The 19,741-nt window shown below is 39.0% G+C and overlaps 1 protein-coding gene across 2 annotated transcripts in view; it reads left to right on the forward strand.

Moving 5' to 3' along the window:
• Positions 1 to 790: 790 nt before the first annotated feature.
• ERCC6 (ERCC excision repair 6, chromatin remodeling factor) overlaps positions 791 to 19,741 on the forward strand; it is a 51,036-nt gene continuing 32,085 nt past the window's right edge. The window contains exons 1-7 of one of the 2 annotated variants that reach the window (XM_055720337.1): positions 791 to 878; positions 1,361 to 1,437; positions 1,957 to 2,393; positions 4,875 to 4,995; positions 7,537 to 7,645; positions 9,552 to 10,275; positions 19,540 to 19,665. In XM_055720337.1, coding sequence (XP_055576312.1) covers positions 1,963 to 2,393; positions 4,875 to 4,995; positions 7,537 to 7,645; positions 9,552 to 10,275; positions 19,540 to 19,665 — 1,511 coding nt within the window. In that variant the 5' untranslated portion in view covers positions 791 to 878; positions 1,361 to 1,437; positions 1,957 to 1,962. Of the gene's footprint in view, positions 879 to 1,360; positions 1,438 to 1,956; positions 2,394 to 4,874; positions 4,996 to 7,536; positions 7,646 to 9,551; positions 10,276 to 19,539; positions 19,666 to 19,741 lie in introns of those variants that run through there. The other variant, XM_055720336.1, reaches the window with a different exon arrangement.

Raw genomic sequence — 19,741 nt, forward strand, 5'->3', positions numbered from 1 at the left:
TGCTGCCTGAAGAAGGAGTTGGGTCCATGGCTCTCATGCCACTGGAACAGGGAGACAGAAGGATGGGAAAGCAGGCAGAGAAAGTGAAAGGATCCCTGGAGAAAATTTAAGCTTTCCTCATTTATCTCCACCCAGAGAAGCAGGGAGAAAATAGGGAAGGTATGCAGAAAACATATGGGACTGCTGCTATGGAGCCCAGCAGGCAGCTCTGTGGCCCTTAGAAGACTGCTCCTCTCACGGCCTGATTACAGAGCCCGTAAGGATCCCTGCAGCTAAATCCCAGGCCACACAGCGTCCTTCCCTCTTCTGTCTTGGAGGAAGCTCGATGCAGTCAAACTATATGATTTGCTCAACAACACTCGTTTTTTGAGTCCAGGGCAAATTTGGCAACCACTAACGTTTCCTTTCCTAAGCCTCTCAAAGGACAGCCACCTTAAAGCATCCCAAGGAGCAGACCGCACTTTGTGAGCGGTCCCTGCCAGGAGCCCCTCTGCGCTCCGGCCTGTGGGCACTCGCGCCACCGCCCCAGCCCCGCAGGGCGGCCGCCAGCCCACGCCGGGCCGGGCCGTGCGCTGCCAGGCAAACGCGCGCTCAGGAGGCAGCTGACCGGCCCGCGGGGAAGGCCGGCGGCTCGGGGACAGCCGGGCCCGACAGCCGGACCCGGCTCCCGCGGCACCGGCACCCGCCCGGCCAGGCGCGGCCGGGAGCCCGCGCGAAGCTCCCGCAGCACGTCACCGCCCCGCCCCGCGCGCGCACCCGCACCCGTCACAGACGTGCAGGAAGTGACGCATCCGCGTTCGGCTCGTGTGCCCGGCGAGCGGCGGAGCGGCGCCGCGCATGCGTGCTGGCGGCAAGGCGTGCTGGCTGCCGCCGGCCAGGTGAGTCCGCCGTGCCGCTCCCGCCACTCCGCCGCCGCGGGGGCCCTCAGCGGCCCCTCCCTCCTGCCCGCCCGCGGCTGCGGCCCGGCCCGGCCCGGCGCCCCCGCATTTCCATCCCGCCCGGGCCCTCTCGCCAGCCGCCGGGGTGGCCCTCGGCCTGCGGGCTCGGCTCGGCCTGGCCTGGCCTGGCCTGGCCTTGCCGGCAGAGAGGGATGGCGAAGCACGAGAAGTGGGGGTCCGGTGTAGGGGGTGGGTGGGTCCGGGGTCCCTCAGAGGGGAACTGGGCGGTGCGCGGGGTTGTCAGCGGTTCCTGATGCGTGGGTGTGGGGCCGGAACCCGCGGGAGCGTTGGGAGCCGGTGGAAGGAAACCGTGAGCTGGGACTGGGGTCCACGGGCTTCCGTGCTAGGAGAGGCAGCCGATGAAGCCCACCTGCCGTATTGGTGTCTTCCAGCCACTTAATAACACTTGTTTCTCCCCGAAGTTTGCAAAAAACGCATCCTTTCAGCAAATGGACTCACCCTGAAGGCTCCAAACCATACCAGCTCCGGGCTTGCCTCGGTAAGTCAGTCCAGTGCTAATTTCCTAACAACTAAGATGCTTTACACTCTACTTCAAAGCTGAATTGTCAAATTAAAGACTACAGCCCCTTATCTGATGGGTACTTTAACTGGCAAGTCTTACTCATTTTCAAAAATCTGTATTTTTTGCTTTTGGATACCTTAGGTCACGTTTTTCTTGTGTCATACTTTGCTGGAAGATGACCATTTACACAAAAGAGTGAGTTCACTCTGGCAAGGAGAGTAATTTTTACTGGTCGTTTTACTTGTCTTGATGTCAGCATCTTCCAGGACTATTCCATATAGTTGTCTTTAAGAAGTTGTGGCCTTTTTTTCCTTTTGATTGCAGATAAGACTGTGGGGGGAGGACCCACGGAGTAGACTACTGGATGTTTTGCAACAAGAATTTCTGATGAAGAAACATGCTTATTGTTTTGGTTACTTCTATTTGGGCAGTCTTCTTGAGGAACTTTCTGTGTGCGAACGCGCTTATGACGATGTGATTCTTTGTTGCCTTTAGCAGAGGATGCCAATGGACAACAACCACCTGTCAGACAGTATCCAAGAGCAAGACCCTGTTACTACTTCAAGGAATAATTGTCTGCACAATGCTGAGGAATTGGGAATTGTGCAAGAAAATGGCATTTCTAAGAGTGAACTGAGTAATAGTATCAGAGTTCCCAACTCTGTCAGCCAGTCATCCACATCCATGGCTGTTCCTCTGGAGGTGCCCAGCAGAGGACAACCCCTTTTACAGATCAACAGACAACAGATTCAGTCCGTCTCATATAAGGCACAGGCAGCTGAGCTCAGAGGTTTAGGAGTTGATGTCTATGACCAGGATGTATTAGAGCAAGGAGTTCTTCAGCAAGTAGATGATGCAATTAACAAAGCTAATAATGCAACAAAAATAGCTGATGCAGAGAAAGAATATCAATCAGTGCTGGATGACTTCAGGTAATTTGTGTTCTTTCTTTCTTACTGTTGCTTTCTGATACTGACTCTAATGAGGCTCAGTGTCTCATGTTTTTAAAAGCTGGAAGACAAAAAGATGTTTTGAAAGCACTACATCATGTGCCCTTCTGAGTTACCTACCTTTTAAAAAAGGAGAAAATATTTTCCACATCAGAGCAATGGTTCATTGCTCTTATTTGACTAATTCAGTCATGCATCAAGGCAGTAGAGGACAGCAAATCTTTCTTTTTTTTTTTTTTGTTTGTTTGTCTCCTGCCTTACCAAGATGTCTGTCCTTTCTGGGCGGTGAGGAACTGCATCTTACTCTGTATGCTTTGTGGGGTTATCTGCTTCAAGTTATGTGCTTTCTCTAACTTGGGATGACTCCATATCCTGAGTGTACTACAACCAAAGCAACTTCATCATAAGTGCTTGTATGAATTACTTAATGACATCTTGATTAATTTACATTAATAGGGTATATTGATAACAGAAGACTTTGAGGGGTAGGAGCCACAAATCTTTTGAGTTTTGATCTTAATCTCTCTGTTTCTAGTCTCATTGTAGAGTTAATGGGTGAACTACTGCAGGTAAATAACTCTACCTGTGCATCTTTCACTGTATTGCATTAATGTTGGGGTTTTAGTGCTCAGGAGTGCTGTAGGCCTCCACTACCTATGTGAACTCTGGCATAGCTCTCTTGTTATGCATATGCTTAATTTTATGCACTTCATTAACTTTCCAGTTTGGGTGTGGAGATGTGAAACTAAGTCAGTTTGAAAAACTAGAACCTGATTTCAGATGTTATGTAGCAGAAGGATGTAATGAGCAAGATGGTCATTGAGAGGAAGAATGGAGTAGCGTAACCATTGCAATTAGACTATGTGGCTATTGAAAAAGTGGTGCATGGCACTGTCAGTCAGTTGTTAATTTCCGTTTTTTTCTTTAGTAAGTGCCCTCTGTGATTTTTCTTACCCCTCTCTTTTCACCTTCTACCTCTTAAAATGAGATTTGCATGAGGGGATGCAAATGGTTCATACAAACTTGTAGAACCTTGTCTGTATAAGATGTAATGTGCAAGGCTGAAAGTTGCTTTTGGAGAAGATTAGAAGAAATACAGCTGGCTTGTTGAGCAGAGGGACTAACAAAAGTAAAGATGTATGACTAGAATGTGACAGATTTAGTTGAAGTCCTGTAACACAGTGAATGCATGACTAGAGGTAAAATCAGGCAAGGAGTGGTTTTTGAGTAGTTGGCAGAGATCATGGTAGAAGCTGCATGATTCTATAATATACACACAAATTTAAGCAGAAGGAGAATAAAAATGGTCAAAGTTAAATCCTGTTTAAATCCCACAGTTCTGTTAAATAAGTTTGAAAAACCAGAAAAACTGTGGAAGATGGCAGTAGTGCTGTGTCAAAAGACCCTAGGGCCAAGGAAGCAAGAGCCAAAAGGTGTGAGACATATAAGAGAGGGTATATTTGGAAGCAACAAGGCAGAAGACTGAGAAGGGGGGATGGGATGGTTCAAAAGCATTGAAAGAGAATGGAGAAGTGAAGATGGCAGTGGTAGCTGGGGAGCTGATAGAATCCATCTCCTAGAACAGTGGTAGGATCCAGATTAGAGCTGGATAGAAATGTGGCCCAGCAATTTCCTCCTTAAAAATTGAGGAGATTTATGTAGTGCTTTTCTTTGCATAGAAGGGGAATAATGGCCCCTTTGCAAGTGTTGTACAGAGTTTTCTTTGACATTTTTCATAATGCTTTGAGATGCTAATTTGTATGTCCTTATGAAGTATTCTGTTTGAATTAACAAACCTAGATTTATTGCTTCTGATGGTAGGGCAGTATCTCCTTCCCTGCAAACAAATTCAACAACAGAAATAGATGATAGTATGTTATACTATGTGGTTCATCCTGAATTTCATGTTGTATATGGAAATATGAAAAATGGTAGGGCATGAGTAAGGGAAGTTTAACGTTGTTGTACTGTTAATTCTTTGAACTAGTCTGTCTTCCTGAAACTATTTGTATCTCGTAATCTATTTTTTGTGTAAAAAAGATGTTGTCAAGTGAAAGAATCAGGCTTCCTTATATAATATCATTAAACTGTTGAAGCCATTTTAGAAAATGAAAACATGGGATTTCCAGTTCAGATTTTTGTTTTGCATTTTGCTTACCTTTGAGTAATACAAGTAACCACTATCACTTGCTTATAGTCATCATTAGACGTGTAACTTCTAGGCACTAAATTTTGAAGTGGTTTGTTCAGTTTCCTTGCCTTTGAAATCAGCGTGTTAGCAAAATTTTGTTAAAGTGTTTAGTACTTCTGATGTTGTTTAAATACAAGATGACTATTTAGAAACTTACCTTTAGACCTTTTTAAGCCTTACCTTACATCTCCTAGAATTTCTAAACTGTCTGCATGGAGAATGTGTTGTGTTTCTTTCTAGTTGACTAGTGCATTGCAATCTTGTTTTTTCAGATCATGTACAACATCTCTGAAACAAATAGATAAAATTATTGAGCAACTTTCACCTCAAGCTGCCAACAGCAAAGATATAAACAGAAAACTAGATTCGGTGAAACGGCAAAAATATAACAAGGTGATTAGATTACATTAATTTCCTGCTGACAATACTTAGATTTGCCTTAGCTTAAGGTTTGGATTATGTGATGCGATTTTTGCTTAATTATACAGTTCAGACTCAGTCTACAATTGCTGTTCCCTTGCCTTTTAAATGGTTTCATTTTCTACCAAAAAATGTAAATAACTAATTTAAAGATGTGAAACAGAGCTGAATTTCTTTTATATTTTTTTTTTTTCATTCTAAGTTTCAGAACAAGCTGTTGAAGTGAAGTTCCAGGACCTGACGGGAAGACTGATTTGCATTAACTTAATTAAATCCCTCCCAGTAGTATTTGGAGTATTAGCAGAGCATTGTTAGGGTGTGATTCAATAGCTGACCTAAATTCAGCTCTCCCGGTCTTCATTCCCTACCTTCCTTTCCTTAACCCTCTTTCATTGTCTGTATCCTTCTTGTACCAGTACACATCATTCCTTTCTGTGAGCCATTTTAATTCACAAATTTGGCAGAAACTGTTCCAACTTTTTTCTGCCAGAGTAATAAATTGAAGGACCTTGGAGAGCAACCTAGCAGGTGTGTCAGGGTAGTAATCTAAGCCAGGGGTCCTCAAACTTTTTAAACAGGGGGCCAGCGCATGGATGAAGTGGCAGGCAGTCATCTGCGGCTGCTTGGTTTCCCCCCCCAACCTGCGGCAGGGGGGGTCTGTAAATATGAGAGGCCATAGTTTGAGGACCCCTGATCTAAGCAGTGGACCTATACAGCTGTGAATAGGAAGAAGATTATTTAAGAAAAGAGAAACTTCTCCTGGTAGGAATACAGCACTTTGATCAGCTCACCGCCTGATGGAAATTCACCCTAGTATTTTCTTTAATGATAAACCTGACTGAAAAACTTACTGTTCTTTGCCCTCAGACACTCCACAGTCTCAGGCCATTTGCCACTGACTCGTGCAGTTGTTTGTTTTTTAACCTTGATAATTTCAGCAACTTGGATAACATTGTGCACGCAGTTTGGCCAGTTAAAGAGACCAAGGGAGACAGTGTTGAATAGTGTCATAGTAATGAATAAGACTAAGAATGAGTAGCTGGAAGTAGTGGGAAGAAATTCATTAAACCAGATTTAATCACTAAAGAGTGATTGGATGCTGTATTTTGCTCGTTCTCATATTACTTAATTTACGAAGGTGTTAGTTGCCGGGGAAGTTCAAACATTGTTGGAATTCATTGTTAGCCATTTCCAACAGTCCTTGAAGTGTAAGAATAAATCCCTGTATGAAACCTATAATCTGTAAAAGTGGTCCTAATAACTTCAAGAGTGTTTTGGAGGCAGGCAGTATATTTAAAGCTGGTCTGGAGCTACTTACTGCAAGAAGTGCCTTTTAGTACTCTTCCTTTTGTAGTATTTTTAAAAAATGGTTAAAGGCTGAATTCTTCCATTATTGAGACAAATGGGAAATTAATGACTGGTACAAGACAGCTATTTCCTTAGAGCTATCATACAGGGAGTGTTTTATGATGTAAAGTGCTCTGGTAGCAAGGATAATAGTGCATACACAGGAGATATCATATTGTACCATACATTATTATACTTAACCTTTATGGTTTGAAAAGTGCTACGTGAAGACATGGGCAGGGTAGTGAACTATTCTTCACCAAAAAGAAAAAAAAATTTGCTCATTTTGCCGTAAAGTTGATTTTTACTGAAGTGTGTGCCTCTCTAGTTAAGGAGTTACAAATGTAGAAAGTTACGTTGCTGATGTCTTTGTTTTACTGGTTGGAATTTCTTTTTTCATAAATGGAAGTTATCAACACCAAGAAATCACAATGTCACTACTAAATATAGAGTTGAGGGTAGTGCACCAGATAAAAGGTGCAACAGATCAGCTAGCTATGAATTATTTTCATAGCAGTAATGAATGGTACTTGTTATAGCATCTGTATTGCTGATTTTTTCACTTACTTTTTACTCACGTCACTTTTTAGTTTTTGCTGATAAATTAGCTGTGACTGTTCCTGAATTAACTGTGTACAAACATATATTGGGATGAAAGACTGATTTACAATTTCAGTTTCTAACAAAATATTCTAGAAGTTCTGGGATGATAGATCTTACTAAATCTTATAGATAGTTTTAGTGGCTTATTAACCGTTGCCCAGTCTTGCAAATCATGAACAAATCTTTCGGTGTTCTCTATGCATCTCACTAATCTGCTTGATGGGCTTCCTTCACTAGGATCAACACATTCATAAAATGACCTCAAAAGATGTACATAAAAATGGGTAACGTGCATGTGAAATTTGTGTGTATAAACAATCGGATCTTACTGTATGTGTATCATAAAATGATTTTACACACAAAATTGTGTGTGTGGGCTGTAGTCCTACAGATGTTGTGATGACACCTCTTTGCTTTTTTGTTTCAAATGCAATACTGTGAACATTTGAGTAAGAAATTCTGCTGGGAAATACTGCAAATGTAGTGATTTAAGTCCTGTTTAAAAGGATAACATGTTTATGAACCAGATGAAAAAATAAAATTTGTGTCTGCTTGTTATTCAAGGAGCAACAGCTAAAGAAGATCCAAGCAAAACAAAAGCGTCTCCAAGCAATTCTTGGTGGGACAGAGATTCTTGATAAAGTAAATGAGATTGAATTTAAGGAAGATGAAGGTATGGAAGAAGGCTGGGAATTCTGTTCTACTTTGATGTAATGCCTTTGTTTTTTTGAAGCTAGTTTGCAAGGTCTTTGCCAATAAGGAAATAAATGTCAGTGGTTTGCATTCAAAGAGGGAGTTAGGAACACTTATTCTCTGCACCTGCAGAATTGCAAACCTTCGCATATTCATGTGGGAAGTTTTAAAAAATGAATGTTAATTCATATTCAGCTCAGTAGGGATGACTGAGGCACATTAGAGTATTGGGCTTAATAAATGGGAAACCCTAACATTTTTTTGCAGCTAATTTGATAAAGATGACTAACATCATGATTGAATTACATTTTGTGTGCTGGATGCTATCAATCAGCATTAACAAAATTGTTTTTTCTTACTGTTGGGAAGTATCACTAGAAATGGAAGGGGGAAGTGCTTCTCTTTTTAAGGCTGCACTATGATAAAAAAAAAAAAAGGGGGAGGGGGGGAGGTTTCTTCCAAAGCAGGGTATTTGTTCTCTCAGCATTTCACTAGGTGTTCTTTCTCATTGCTGTCTGCAAACTGAGCTTGGATTTTTCTAACTCCAGCTTAGCTGTGTCTTGACCACAATCACTAATCTGCAGTATTCTGCAAGGCAAGTTTGCACCCTGTTGACATCTGCAGATCACCTTTAGATTGTATTATTGTTTGCAGAGGTATAAAATCTGTGCTATTTATCCATTACACATGTGGCTGGAGTGAATTCCAGATCTGACAGAGCTCATGCTTCTTTCCTGATTCAATAAAACTGAGGTAAAAACCTCAGGAAACTTTTCTTAGTAGAAAAGTATCTTTAATCCTTTTTCTTTGAATGAGTTCATGCAGTAAAACTCAGGCACCCAGTGTGATGAAATATAAATAGAAGTGAATGGAGCCCAAGACCGAAGAAATGGAGTTGAGCAGTTCAAGTAGTTTGAGAAACTGAGTGTGTGGAGAGGGAGGAGTGTCATGCCTGATGCATCATTGTTACTTGTTAAACATGTTTTGGTGATAAATACAGTGCTTCAAATAGGGCTACATACAGTAGCATGCCATGCTGGCAATTCTGGTACAACTGTTTTGGAATTTTGGAGCCTAATAATAGATTTCACTCTGGAATTCCACTTCAGCTTCCTGAATTCAAGAGCTTTTCTCCCTCTTTGGTTTCAAACCAATTATAGTTTGTGTTAATATGTATAGTAATGTATAGTAATTGTGTATGCAGTTTAACTGAAGTGCTCTTTTATGGCAACATGCTGTGCAGCTAATATGACTTTTAAAGTCATAATCCTAATATTAGTATTGTAGAGTAGGAAGATGAGTTTTGTTTTCTTCTTTTTTTAAAGCATGTGGGAAGAAAGCCTTTTACGTGTTTTGTTAGATTTGTATCTGTCCTGATTTGGTAATTGAAATGTCAAATTTCAAGCTTATGGGTAGAACTGAGAAATCAATAATAAGATAGAGACAGACAATGTTGCTGCATATGGAAACACCGTGGTGTTTTGCACTGAACGTGGTAATGTTGCATTGACAGCGTAGGGAGCACATTAGAGTTCATGTGCCATGGGGAGCTGTAACTTTATGGTAGTTCTTGCTGCCATGTGTTGTTTCAGAAGTATTTGTGTTGTGATTGTAGGTGTAACATTTACTATATGAAGTCTGAGAAGTAGTTTGAAGCAAGTTACAGTCTGACCTTTTTGGCCTTCTGTTTTGTTGTGGTTTGCCTTTTTTAAACTTCAGGTATTATGTGTGATGATAATTTGGACTTTTAAGGTGTATATAAAAACTAAGCTGAACACATATAATGCTTGGGGGTGGGGAGGGAAACACAAAACACCCTTGTTCATGTGTTTGTGTTATCCAGAAGATGTTAAAGGCATGCTGGATGTTCTATTTTTTTATTGTAGAACCTGGTCCATCATGTCTGGGCAGTATGCTTATGCCTGCTCAGGAAACAGAGTGGGAAGAGCTTATTCGTACTGGCCAGATGACTCCATTTGGAACTAAAATACCTCAGAAGCCAGAGGGGAAGACACGACGGTTAATGCTAAATGAAGCATCTGATTTTGAGAAGTACTTAGCAGACCAGGCTAAGTTGTCATCTGAAAGAAAGAAGTTAGCCCTTCACAAAGGAGCAAAGAAGAAGGCACAAGCCAAAAATATTCAGTGTGTAGCTCCCACATCTACTACAAAGGAAAAAAGGGCTAAAGCCCTGTCAAAAACAGATAAGCGCTTAAAAAAACACATCAGAAAACTTCAGAAGCATGTCCTTCGGATTCAGCCAAAGGCAGAGATTCCAAAAAAAAAGAAGTATCCTGAGGCCAAGAAGTTCAGGCATGAACAGGAGGATGATAGTGGAGAGTCTGATTATGTACCTGACGAGGAGCTGTTTGACCCAGAAGCAGAAGAAGGTGAGGAAGAGCAGGCATCTTCTGCTGAGAATGATTCTGATTATGAACTCAAGAATTTGTCAAGAAAAAGAAAATATTTGGTGAAGAGGGATTTTAAAGAAGCTGAAGATGATGCTGACTTCTTTCCGAGCTCTGAGGAAGAAGAGCATACACTGGGGAAGCGCAAAGTAAAGAGATGGAGAGATGATGGAGATGAAAACTATTACAAACAGAGACTAAGGTTAGTCCTCAGCGTTTTTGTTAGTAACATTAACAAATTATGTTGAACGTGCAAAGGGCAATGTCTGTAACACACTGCTAAGAGCTGAAGTAAGGAAACCAGGACAGTCAGAATGATCATAGCCTTCCAAAAGAAATCAGACATACCTTTTAATTACAAGGACTTTGTTGTTAGATTTTTTTCTGATTGTTATAGGTCCTTCAGTAAGAAGCTATTAGTGTATCTTATGTTTGTTGTTTGCAAAACTGTGAATGTGCCCAAAATCATCGAATATATATAGAGCAACATGTTACTGAGCAGCTTTATACTTAAGTACTGCCTTAAGTCTGTAGATCGTATGCCTGCTGGGGGGGGCGTGGGGCGGGGGAGTCTTCTGTTTGATAGGAAACGTTACAGTGCAGACCGTGCCCTCCCTCTTCACAGGAATGGCACTTTTCCACTGAGAGAGAAATGATGATTCGGGATGGGGTGAGATGCTTTGTTTTCAGCCTTAAATGATTAATTGCTCATCAAGAAGAAAAAATCTGAATAAATTAGTTACATACCATTTTTGTAGAATCTGTTAGTTTATTGAAATCTCAGGCAGTTACATGTAGTCTGTATGGCTAACAGGTTTATATGAAAATCCGTATTAAAAGGATCTTTTGAATTTAAACTTGCAAAAAATGTATACTGGAAAGGACAATGTCTGTATTTGAACATTAGTACATGATATCTCTTACATAATTTATATTAAAAGACATAAGTAATGAAGACAAGACATGCTGCTCTTAGTCAAGTCTAAAAAGAGCTGCTTTGTTAGACAGTGATTTCCCTCTCTCTGTTCTTGATGAAAGTGAGAGTAAAAACATCCTTATCTAAAACACACAGTGACAGCAGTGGTAGTAGTGGTGTTTTCTGTTGTCTTGATGACCTAAGGTTGTAAACTGAGTGAAGTTTCTAAGGAGAGTCTAGTATGTTAGGTGGGGAATTAGAGCTAGGAACACGAGTTAATTTTTAAAATAGCAACTGGAACGTCTTGTGCTAATCTGTGATTTGTGAAATTTGTATAACCTGTGTGTGGACCATCTCTAGCTACAGTCTGCTGTTGAGATGTTTTCTCTAGTGATAGCATTAACTGCTGAGCTCCTAAGACTGAGCAATGCTTCCATTTTCACAACTGCCTGGAAAACATTTTGAAGGGGCAACAAATAATTTGTTATGCTGTTAAATGCTAACTAGACATGCCAGTGAAGTTGAGATACATTTCTCCACATACTCGGAGTCAAAAGATAAAATTTCACTAAAATGGTTGTTTTAATTGTTCTGTAACCACTCGCATGTTGCCTTTTTTCAAAGGGTTGAGCTTTGTGTAATGAACTACAGCTTGATAGCATGCTTACTTTTAATTAATTTTCTTTAGTGAATGTCCTTCAACTAGTTTTATAGTCCTCTAGAAAATCATGGATTCTGACTTGAAAACAGCTGCTCTAGAGGGGAAAGGTGACTATGTATAAGGGCTATCAGTGTTGTGATTGATGTAGTGAAACGTCCTAGCATAGGAACTTGGTTAATACTTGGGAGACTCAAATATTACACTTCTGCAGAAATATAAAATCTTACAGATTTAAATGAAAAGCAGTATCAGAGAAGGGGTCAAGAAGTAGAGGTATAAACACCATCTCTTCCTGTGGTGAGAGCCTGGGTTGCTGTGGAGGAAGAGGTATCTGCTGATAGCAGAGGTACTCACAGTTGTAGAATTAATATTAGGTAACAAAACCTCAGGTAGGAAGAGCTCAACTTCATTTTCACATCCCAGGTTACAAAAGCAGATCAGGAGCAGATACAAGGCAATAGGTCTGCAATCCCAGAATGCTGCTTTTTAAAGTTAAAGCGTAGTTTATTGCTCTTGAATAGAAGATTTTGGCAAGAGGCTAATCTGAACAATGTCCAAAGGGTCAAAAAGAAGTGTTTTTTATTGGATGCATTAACAAAAATTAATTGTACTTAATTGGTAAAATATTTACTGGTTTATTGAATAAAACTGTATTCTTCATATTTAAATTAGACCAATATTAAATCATTTTTAATTCAGTGTTTTCATCAAGAGTAATTTATTTTGATTGAAAGTTTTAATATGACTCACAGTTTAAATTCATTCAAACACGTTTTTTAATAACTTTAAGATTGTGACAATTTATCCTTAGCAAAGTCATATCATAGACTACATTTCTTTTGGTTACTAAAGTTACAATAAAAGCCTAAATGAATTTTAGAAATATCAATAACTGTAATTGCTACCAAAACACTACATCTCTTAAAAATTTCATAGCTACAGTTATTATGGCTGTTAAGCTGCAGCTGTCCACATTGACGTTTTTATGCTGACACCCCCAGGTAATCTTCATTATGGGAACTGCCATGAGAAAATAAAATGTAGTGAATTAAGAAACATATTAAGAATGCTACAGAAATGCTGTCATTTGCTTACATTTATGTGTTGTTTTGTGTCAGTTTTACTTTTGAATGCAAATGAATGGGTGAGATTATAGTATATTTTACCCCTGAGATAGGCAGGGGAAAGTCCTTTAGGATTACTTTAGTCTTCTGAACATCTAGTCTTGTGCTTGTCGCTGAATAACAGTCCTGTACTCTTAAAGATTGAAAATTAGTTTCCTTAACATTAAAAGTTTTCAGAGATGGGACTTGAAGAGATTGGTCTGTGTCAAGGGGAAACTACAATGATGTTGTTAAAGCATGATAATTAGCTAACTGCAGGACTGCAAAGCATCTCTAGAACAAGAGACTCTTTTCAGACCAGGAGCTGGTGTTACGTGCAGTAAACAGGGCAGGCAGGAGAGCACCCGGCTTTTTCCTTTCCTTCTAAAGGCTACTTGCAGTGGTCAGCCTAGTCACTCAAAGCAAGATGTGGTCAGTGGAACATGAAAAAGTAAAAGTTAGCTATACAGAGTTCAGCTCACACTCTCAGTAATTTCAGTTCTTCTCGCTTGTGTGAGGCTTGTCTTTCTCTAGTTGCTGTCACTGGAGCCATGTTGTTGTGCAGATGCACGGGGAAAAATGTTCTGTTCTGCAAAGGTCAACATCTAAGGTGAATCATAGCTTGCAAGAATAGTGAACAATGACAAGGAACATCAGGGTCATGGAGAGTAAGGTAAATAAGTAGAACACTGTCAGGCAGCTAAAAGGTAAGTTTTACGATTCAGTGAAAAGTAGCATATGATAGTTTCCGACTGTCCTTCATACTGGCTATTACCAGCTGAACCCACAGGATTAGGTAATCAGTCTCCAGAATGGTACTGAAGGTCTCAGAGACTTGATCCCCATCACCAGGTATGTTATCAATGGTTTTGTCGTACTCAACAGTGACCATCTTGGTCTAGAAATGTTGGCAGAATCCTAACCTGTTGCCTCATGCTTGCTGGAATGGTCAGGTCATGGTAGAGCCAGTTTCTTTGAAGACTACTGAATAAGAAAAAACGCACCTGTTTTCAGCTTCTTTTGTCTAGGATCACAAAATAAATAACATTGTATATAGATTAAATTCATAGGAAATAAACCTTTCCTTGGTTCTCAACAAGAGAACTGCAGCATAGTTTTCTTGTGTTATCCTCAAGACTTTGCAGATGTGGAAACTGCAACTTACAGAGTTGTTTTTTGGTGGTTTTTTTCATATTAACCAAAATTTTCTTTTGCATGTATTAAAATGCAAAGCATAAGTATAACCAAGTAATTTTTGCTGCTTATAATGTAACACAGTACATACATATATTATTGATAATACAGTATCTGTATAAGGTAATCGCTTGGATTCAAAACTCAAAAAGTAGCAGTCTTATTGTCACTATTCCCATAGCAGTTGTCAGTATGTATCTGCCTGCGGCTTCAAGGAAGGAATTATATGTTATATTATGGGAGGTAAGTGCTATATCTGTTTTCTTCTGTACTCTGTATAGTTTGTGGAGTACAGTTGTTTGAATTGTTCAATTGTTGTCAAGAGCGCAGAGGCAAGGCTAGGAAAGCCGTTTATTTCAGTGTCTCCCAAGTGACATCCAAGCAGCTGAGTAGCTAGAAGTTGTGGCTATCAGTGCACAAAGCAGTTGATACAAAGAATCAAACAAAACAAAAAATCTGCTTAAAATTCAGTTGGTTTTGTCATCTGGTCAGTTTTCATGTGCTAGCTCTTTTTGAAATACCTAAGGCACTGAATCTCTTGATGTTTCAGACTTATAAATTTAAAAAGGATTAAATATTACCTTTCCTGAAAGATACTTTCTTAGAGCATCCTAACTGCTTTTTAAAATGACAAAACCAAGACACAAATGAAGATATATTTTGGCTCACTTGCTGAGTACACCTTTCATTCTAAGCTCAAGAGTGTAATTGTCTACATAAGTCTTAATTTACTTAAGGAGACTTGTGGTACTAACTGCATGTATTTCATCTGTTAGGATGTACCAATTAAATCCACCCATCTAGACCATAAAAAGTTAGATCAGAAAAGTAATGCTGAATGCTTCAATTTAGCAAATTAGAATAATCTGTAAGGGATTCTTAGCTGTAGAAAATAGAAAACATATTGTGCTTCACAAATGCAAACTATATTAAAACCTCAGTTTGGTTCCTGACTGTATTTAAAAAAAAAAAATAATAATTGTGCTTATTACTGTTTTGGATGCAGTATTTCTTTCTAGGGTATTGCAATAAGTGGGAAATGTGCCTAGTATCTGAATACATTCTTATATTAAGAAAGATTTAATTGTATGATATATGGCATTCATACTCCACTTTCAGGATAAAATTGTATTTATGTCAACGACCATGGACAATGTAAAATAGACTTATCAAAGGTCATGCTTTTATTTTCAAGAGACTGGCGACAGCAAAACCTGTATTTTGTAGTTGTTTAGGCATACTAATGATGTTTAACTGAGGTACGTAAGAAATATGTTGACAAAATGGTCAATACGTTCCTGTGTAAAATCAAATATGGGCTACTGCTGTTTCTCCCTCCAAAGTTCGACTTCTGAGGGAAGGTACAAGACCAGACTGACGAACTGACTGATCTGGTCTAGCACATAGTGTTTGTCCTCCCATTGCTTCAGCCATTTAGATATTTATGCTTTTCTAAAGAAAATGATGGAGTTCTAGTGTAGAATGTCTTAATACAATGTCTTACATTAAGTTCACAAGCCTTTCAAAAACTGAATAGCTTCTTCAAACATTGGAAGTTGTTAGTGGTAACAACAAATTGCTGCTTTTTCTTTAAACTGGTAATTAAGGGCAAAAAAACCCTCCAGACCTTTGGAAGAGATATAATATTGAAGGCTCTGGTACTACATACAGCTTGTGTAATTATACACTTCAGTAAAGATACAGTGTGTATAAAATAAACTTTCCTTTAGGAAAATTAAGTATGATATTTATTAGTTCAAATTCTCGATGTACGTATTTTCTAGGTCTCTAATAATTTTGAGAAAAATCCCAACATTGATCACACATCTTGCAGAAAGTGTAGCAGTTACATTAAGGTGAAGCTAAATTCCGAACGTTTCGTCTTAGTCGTTTCTGGATCACTTTTTGTAATGTACACTAGAGGGCAATCTGTTACTTCCCAGGGGAGACTGAAGCTCCAGTGTTGGCTAGTGGCAATATATGGATTCCATATTAATGGAATATTAATATTAATAAATATAGTGGAATATTAATATTGAAACGTATTAAGGATTTTGGATACTTTACCTAGCTGTCCCTTTGGAAGCTTTGTGATCGACAGTTGTTTTGATTTTAGTGGGCTAAGTAGAACTTTTCTTCCTTGGTTTGAGTCTTGTCATATCAATCAGATAAAATAATCAAGTTCTGACATGTCTCTGTTCCGGTAATGACACAGGCTGATGCAATGACAGTCAGCATTTATCAGTTTTGAAACATTGATCTTTTTCTGGAACTCAGAAGAATGATTGACCATCTGTGCCTGATAGCACAACATTGTAGTACTGAACAAAAATAGATGTGTTTTTATGCTGTGCCTCTAGAACGTATCATATCTGCCTGCTAGACTCCAGAGCGTGAATTTTCTTTTCCTAAATCAAACATTTAACAGACTCCTAGTCTAAGATAAGATTTCCATTCCTGTGCTAGGATAGATAAATAAAAGTATCTGTGGGAAAAACTGACACTTCATATATTTTTAGTAAGTTCTTTTTTTTTACTACTTAACTGGACATGATTGCATATAATGAAATAATAATCTGATTATAAACATTAACAACTCAACAGTTTTTGATCAGAAAACTGAAGACTATTTTTGTCCATCTTGGTTTTTCTCCCCTGTATATGCTGCTTTTTCCCTCCATCATGATTTTTGCTTCTGCAGACTTTGTGACTTGAGATCAAAATATATTCCAGTGGAGCTGGTGCTCTAAACCTGTCCAGTATTGTGTTGTCTTAGTTTTTCAGTGCATTCATTTCTGGCAGTTATTGTAACTTGTGTATGTTTGGAGATGGTGGTGTTTATTTTCACTTAAAATAATTCCATCATTCCAAGTTTGTGACAAGTTCTGTAAAGGCAGATTGTAGGTATTTTCTCAAAACTGGTGAAAAGCTGATCTAGGAACCTGCCATAATTAGCTTTGTTTCATGAGAAAGAGTTTAGGATTGTGTTGAAGTATATAATTTGTATATGAAGTGTTCAGCTTCTTCCCTGTTCTCTTGTTCCTAACCCAAGCTTTTTTAAACAAAATTGCCAGAGATGCAGAAACCTTTAAGTGGAAGTTCCAGCAAGTTTCACTGAAGTAAGTGGTCGGGAAGAAAAGAGAAATTAATAATGCTGGCATTGGAGAAAACACAGCATGAGCTCAAGTCTTGTTAGGAGTTGCAGATCCCGTGGAAGATGATTTTGAATGGCCTAAAGCAAGAAGAGTCTTAGTTTTAGTGTTTTCACGTTATTTCATACTAAGGAATACAGAATAGTGTCCTTAGGAAGACAGGCATCGTTGGTTTAATTGCCCTCAGAACTGCTTATGTAGTTAAAAAATATGAGGGGAACACTAGAACTTCATTGTCTGTGGTTTTGTTGGCTTTTAATTTGCTAATGTGCTCAAGATTGAAAACTTGAATCAAATTTGATTTTAAACAGTTTAGCTGACAGGCTTTTTCTCTAGTGGAGAAGGCACTTCTCATAGCAAGCTGGAAGGAGTTACAGTACTGTATGTGACGTTGTGCCAGTCATGTCTGCTCTTAACGTGACTGAGCTAGATAACAGCATTGCTGAAGTCTTAAAAGACTTGTAGCAACACTTGAGATGTTTTGTAGTGCTTTTAGGTTTGTTTTCCAGGTTGGAAGTGCAAAATGTCAGGTATGGTAGCTGTCTTATGGGCAGTTTGAGAAATTCTAACAGCAACTTCTGTCTCCCTCCTTTTGGCTAGTTAACTCAGAATATAAATCAAGATAATGAAACTCAGTTGTTATTCTATAGCTGATGATATTGTCAACTATGGGCCAGAAATTAATTAACTTTTTTATGATTATGCTTCTTTTTCCTGACGTGGATGAAACTGGGATAGTAGCTTTGAAAAAAGGCACTCAGCCCATAGGCTTATAGCACACTGGATTATGCATAGCAAGTCTGTAAATAAAATACAGTTTCTATGTCAACCTCTAGATACAGTTTATTTTTGCATGCTTGAAAATGATGCACAACTTTATAGAAAAATTGGGTTAAATAACTTTAAAAGTTAAAAAAAGAGGAAAATGTGAATTTCCTCACATTTTTAAGTAGTCCAGAAATCCTTTTTCCCAGAATAAAAAGTTTTGGGAATTGGCATTGGGGGTTTGTTTTGTTTTTTATAAGTCTGTTAGTCCATTATCCTGCTATTTTTGTTGTTGTTGCTACAGAGGCAACTTAAGCTAACAAGAAGCCGTTTGTGTAATATTACCAGGAGGGAAACAGACTGTTCACTCGCCTGTAATATGTCATTCAGAAACAAGGTGTACTGCTAAGCTGTTGCATCCTGTTAAGTCCTTCTCCGTCCAGTTACTGCAGGACTGTTCTAGAGTACATTTGCCAGGGTTTCCTCAATGCAGAGTTAAAAGACCAGACAGATGAGTTTTCCAGCATCTCACCTGGGAGGCTGTTTGTCACTTAATTGCAGCAGTGCTAGGCAGCTTAAATGAAGTTTTTTGGCCTGAATTTTCCATTTGCTCCTTTTCATCCCATCACTGCTACTTAGAGTTCTTTGGGACCTCAACCATTGCAATCTTTGTGTTTTGTATTTCAGATAGTTCTAGACTATCAGGTGGTCTTCTCCTTCATCCTTTTTATGAGATGAAATATGGCTGGTTTTGCACTGTATCCAGAACAGTAACATAAGAATGTTTTCCATCTGTTCTCTAGCTTGCCTATTTCTGTAGGGATTTTGTCAGTTTACACACCATGTTCAGTGTGCCTGCAATGAATGGCACTTTCATGGGAGAATTCCAGCAAAACCCAAATTGTCAGCAAAGTGCTATTTATTGTTCAGTACATACCCAACTGGCAGTAGCATAGACTTTACTGTTGCAGTGTTTTTGGGGCACTGAAATGCAAGTCCATCATTTTCTTGGATGTTGAAGATCCTTGGTACTTTTTAAAAAGGAGGGGAATGGTGGAAGGGGAAGGTAATTCTCTTAACATGCCTAGAGTCCAAATGAAATTAGGCTGGAGACCACAAATCACTCTAATTTCAGAACCTCAGAAAACTCATTCTCTTCATAATGTCTGCTTAACAGATGTAGAGCACATCACCCCAAAGATGGTGATGTTTCCAACAGAATTCTCTGTATAAGATTATCCACAGCTGCATGTTTCTGTAGGTGAAGGAAGTTATTTAAGTGTTTGGTTAAATTAATAAAATTGCTTTGGAATATCAGCTTTACTGATATTTTTTGGGGGGAGGGGGTATGGAAGTTTAGGAATTTAAGGTAGCTGATTTTTTTTTATGGTGTTAACTGTTAATTCCATTATATTAGTATTTCTGTCTGTAGAAAATTCTAACTAGCTGTAAAACTGAAGGCTTATAACTAGTCAGGAGTGAATGCACCTTTTAATATGTCAGATATTTTCAGCATTTACTTGCATAATTCTCTCCTGAAAAGTATTACTAATTAAATTGTGACATCAGAGAATGCATTTTTGTTGGGTTTTTACCTGATTGAAAATTCAGTGTAATTTTCATATTGTATCTTTTATGTGCAATAATTGAATGTTGACTCCTTTTGTCACTCCAGGAAGTGGCAAAAAGAACGTTTGAAGAGCAAAGAACGTGAAACAGATGAGGAACTTTCTGAAGAAAGTGACACTGAATTTGAAGAGGGTTTCAAAGTTCCAGGATTTCTCTTCAAAAAGCTTTTTAAGTACGTACTGTGTACTTTATTTTAATACTATACTGCTGTTTGCTGTTAATAATATTCGTCAGTGATTTCTAGATGC

The sequence above is a fragment of the Falco cherrug genome, chromosome 9 (genome assembly GCF_023634085.1).
Source record: "Falco cherrug isolate bFalChe1 chromosome 9, bFalChe1.pri, whole genome shotgun sequence".
In the NCBI taxonomy this organism is placed as follows: Eukaryota; Metazoa; Chordata; class Aves; order Falconiformes; family Falconidae; genus Falco; species Falco cherrug.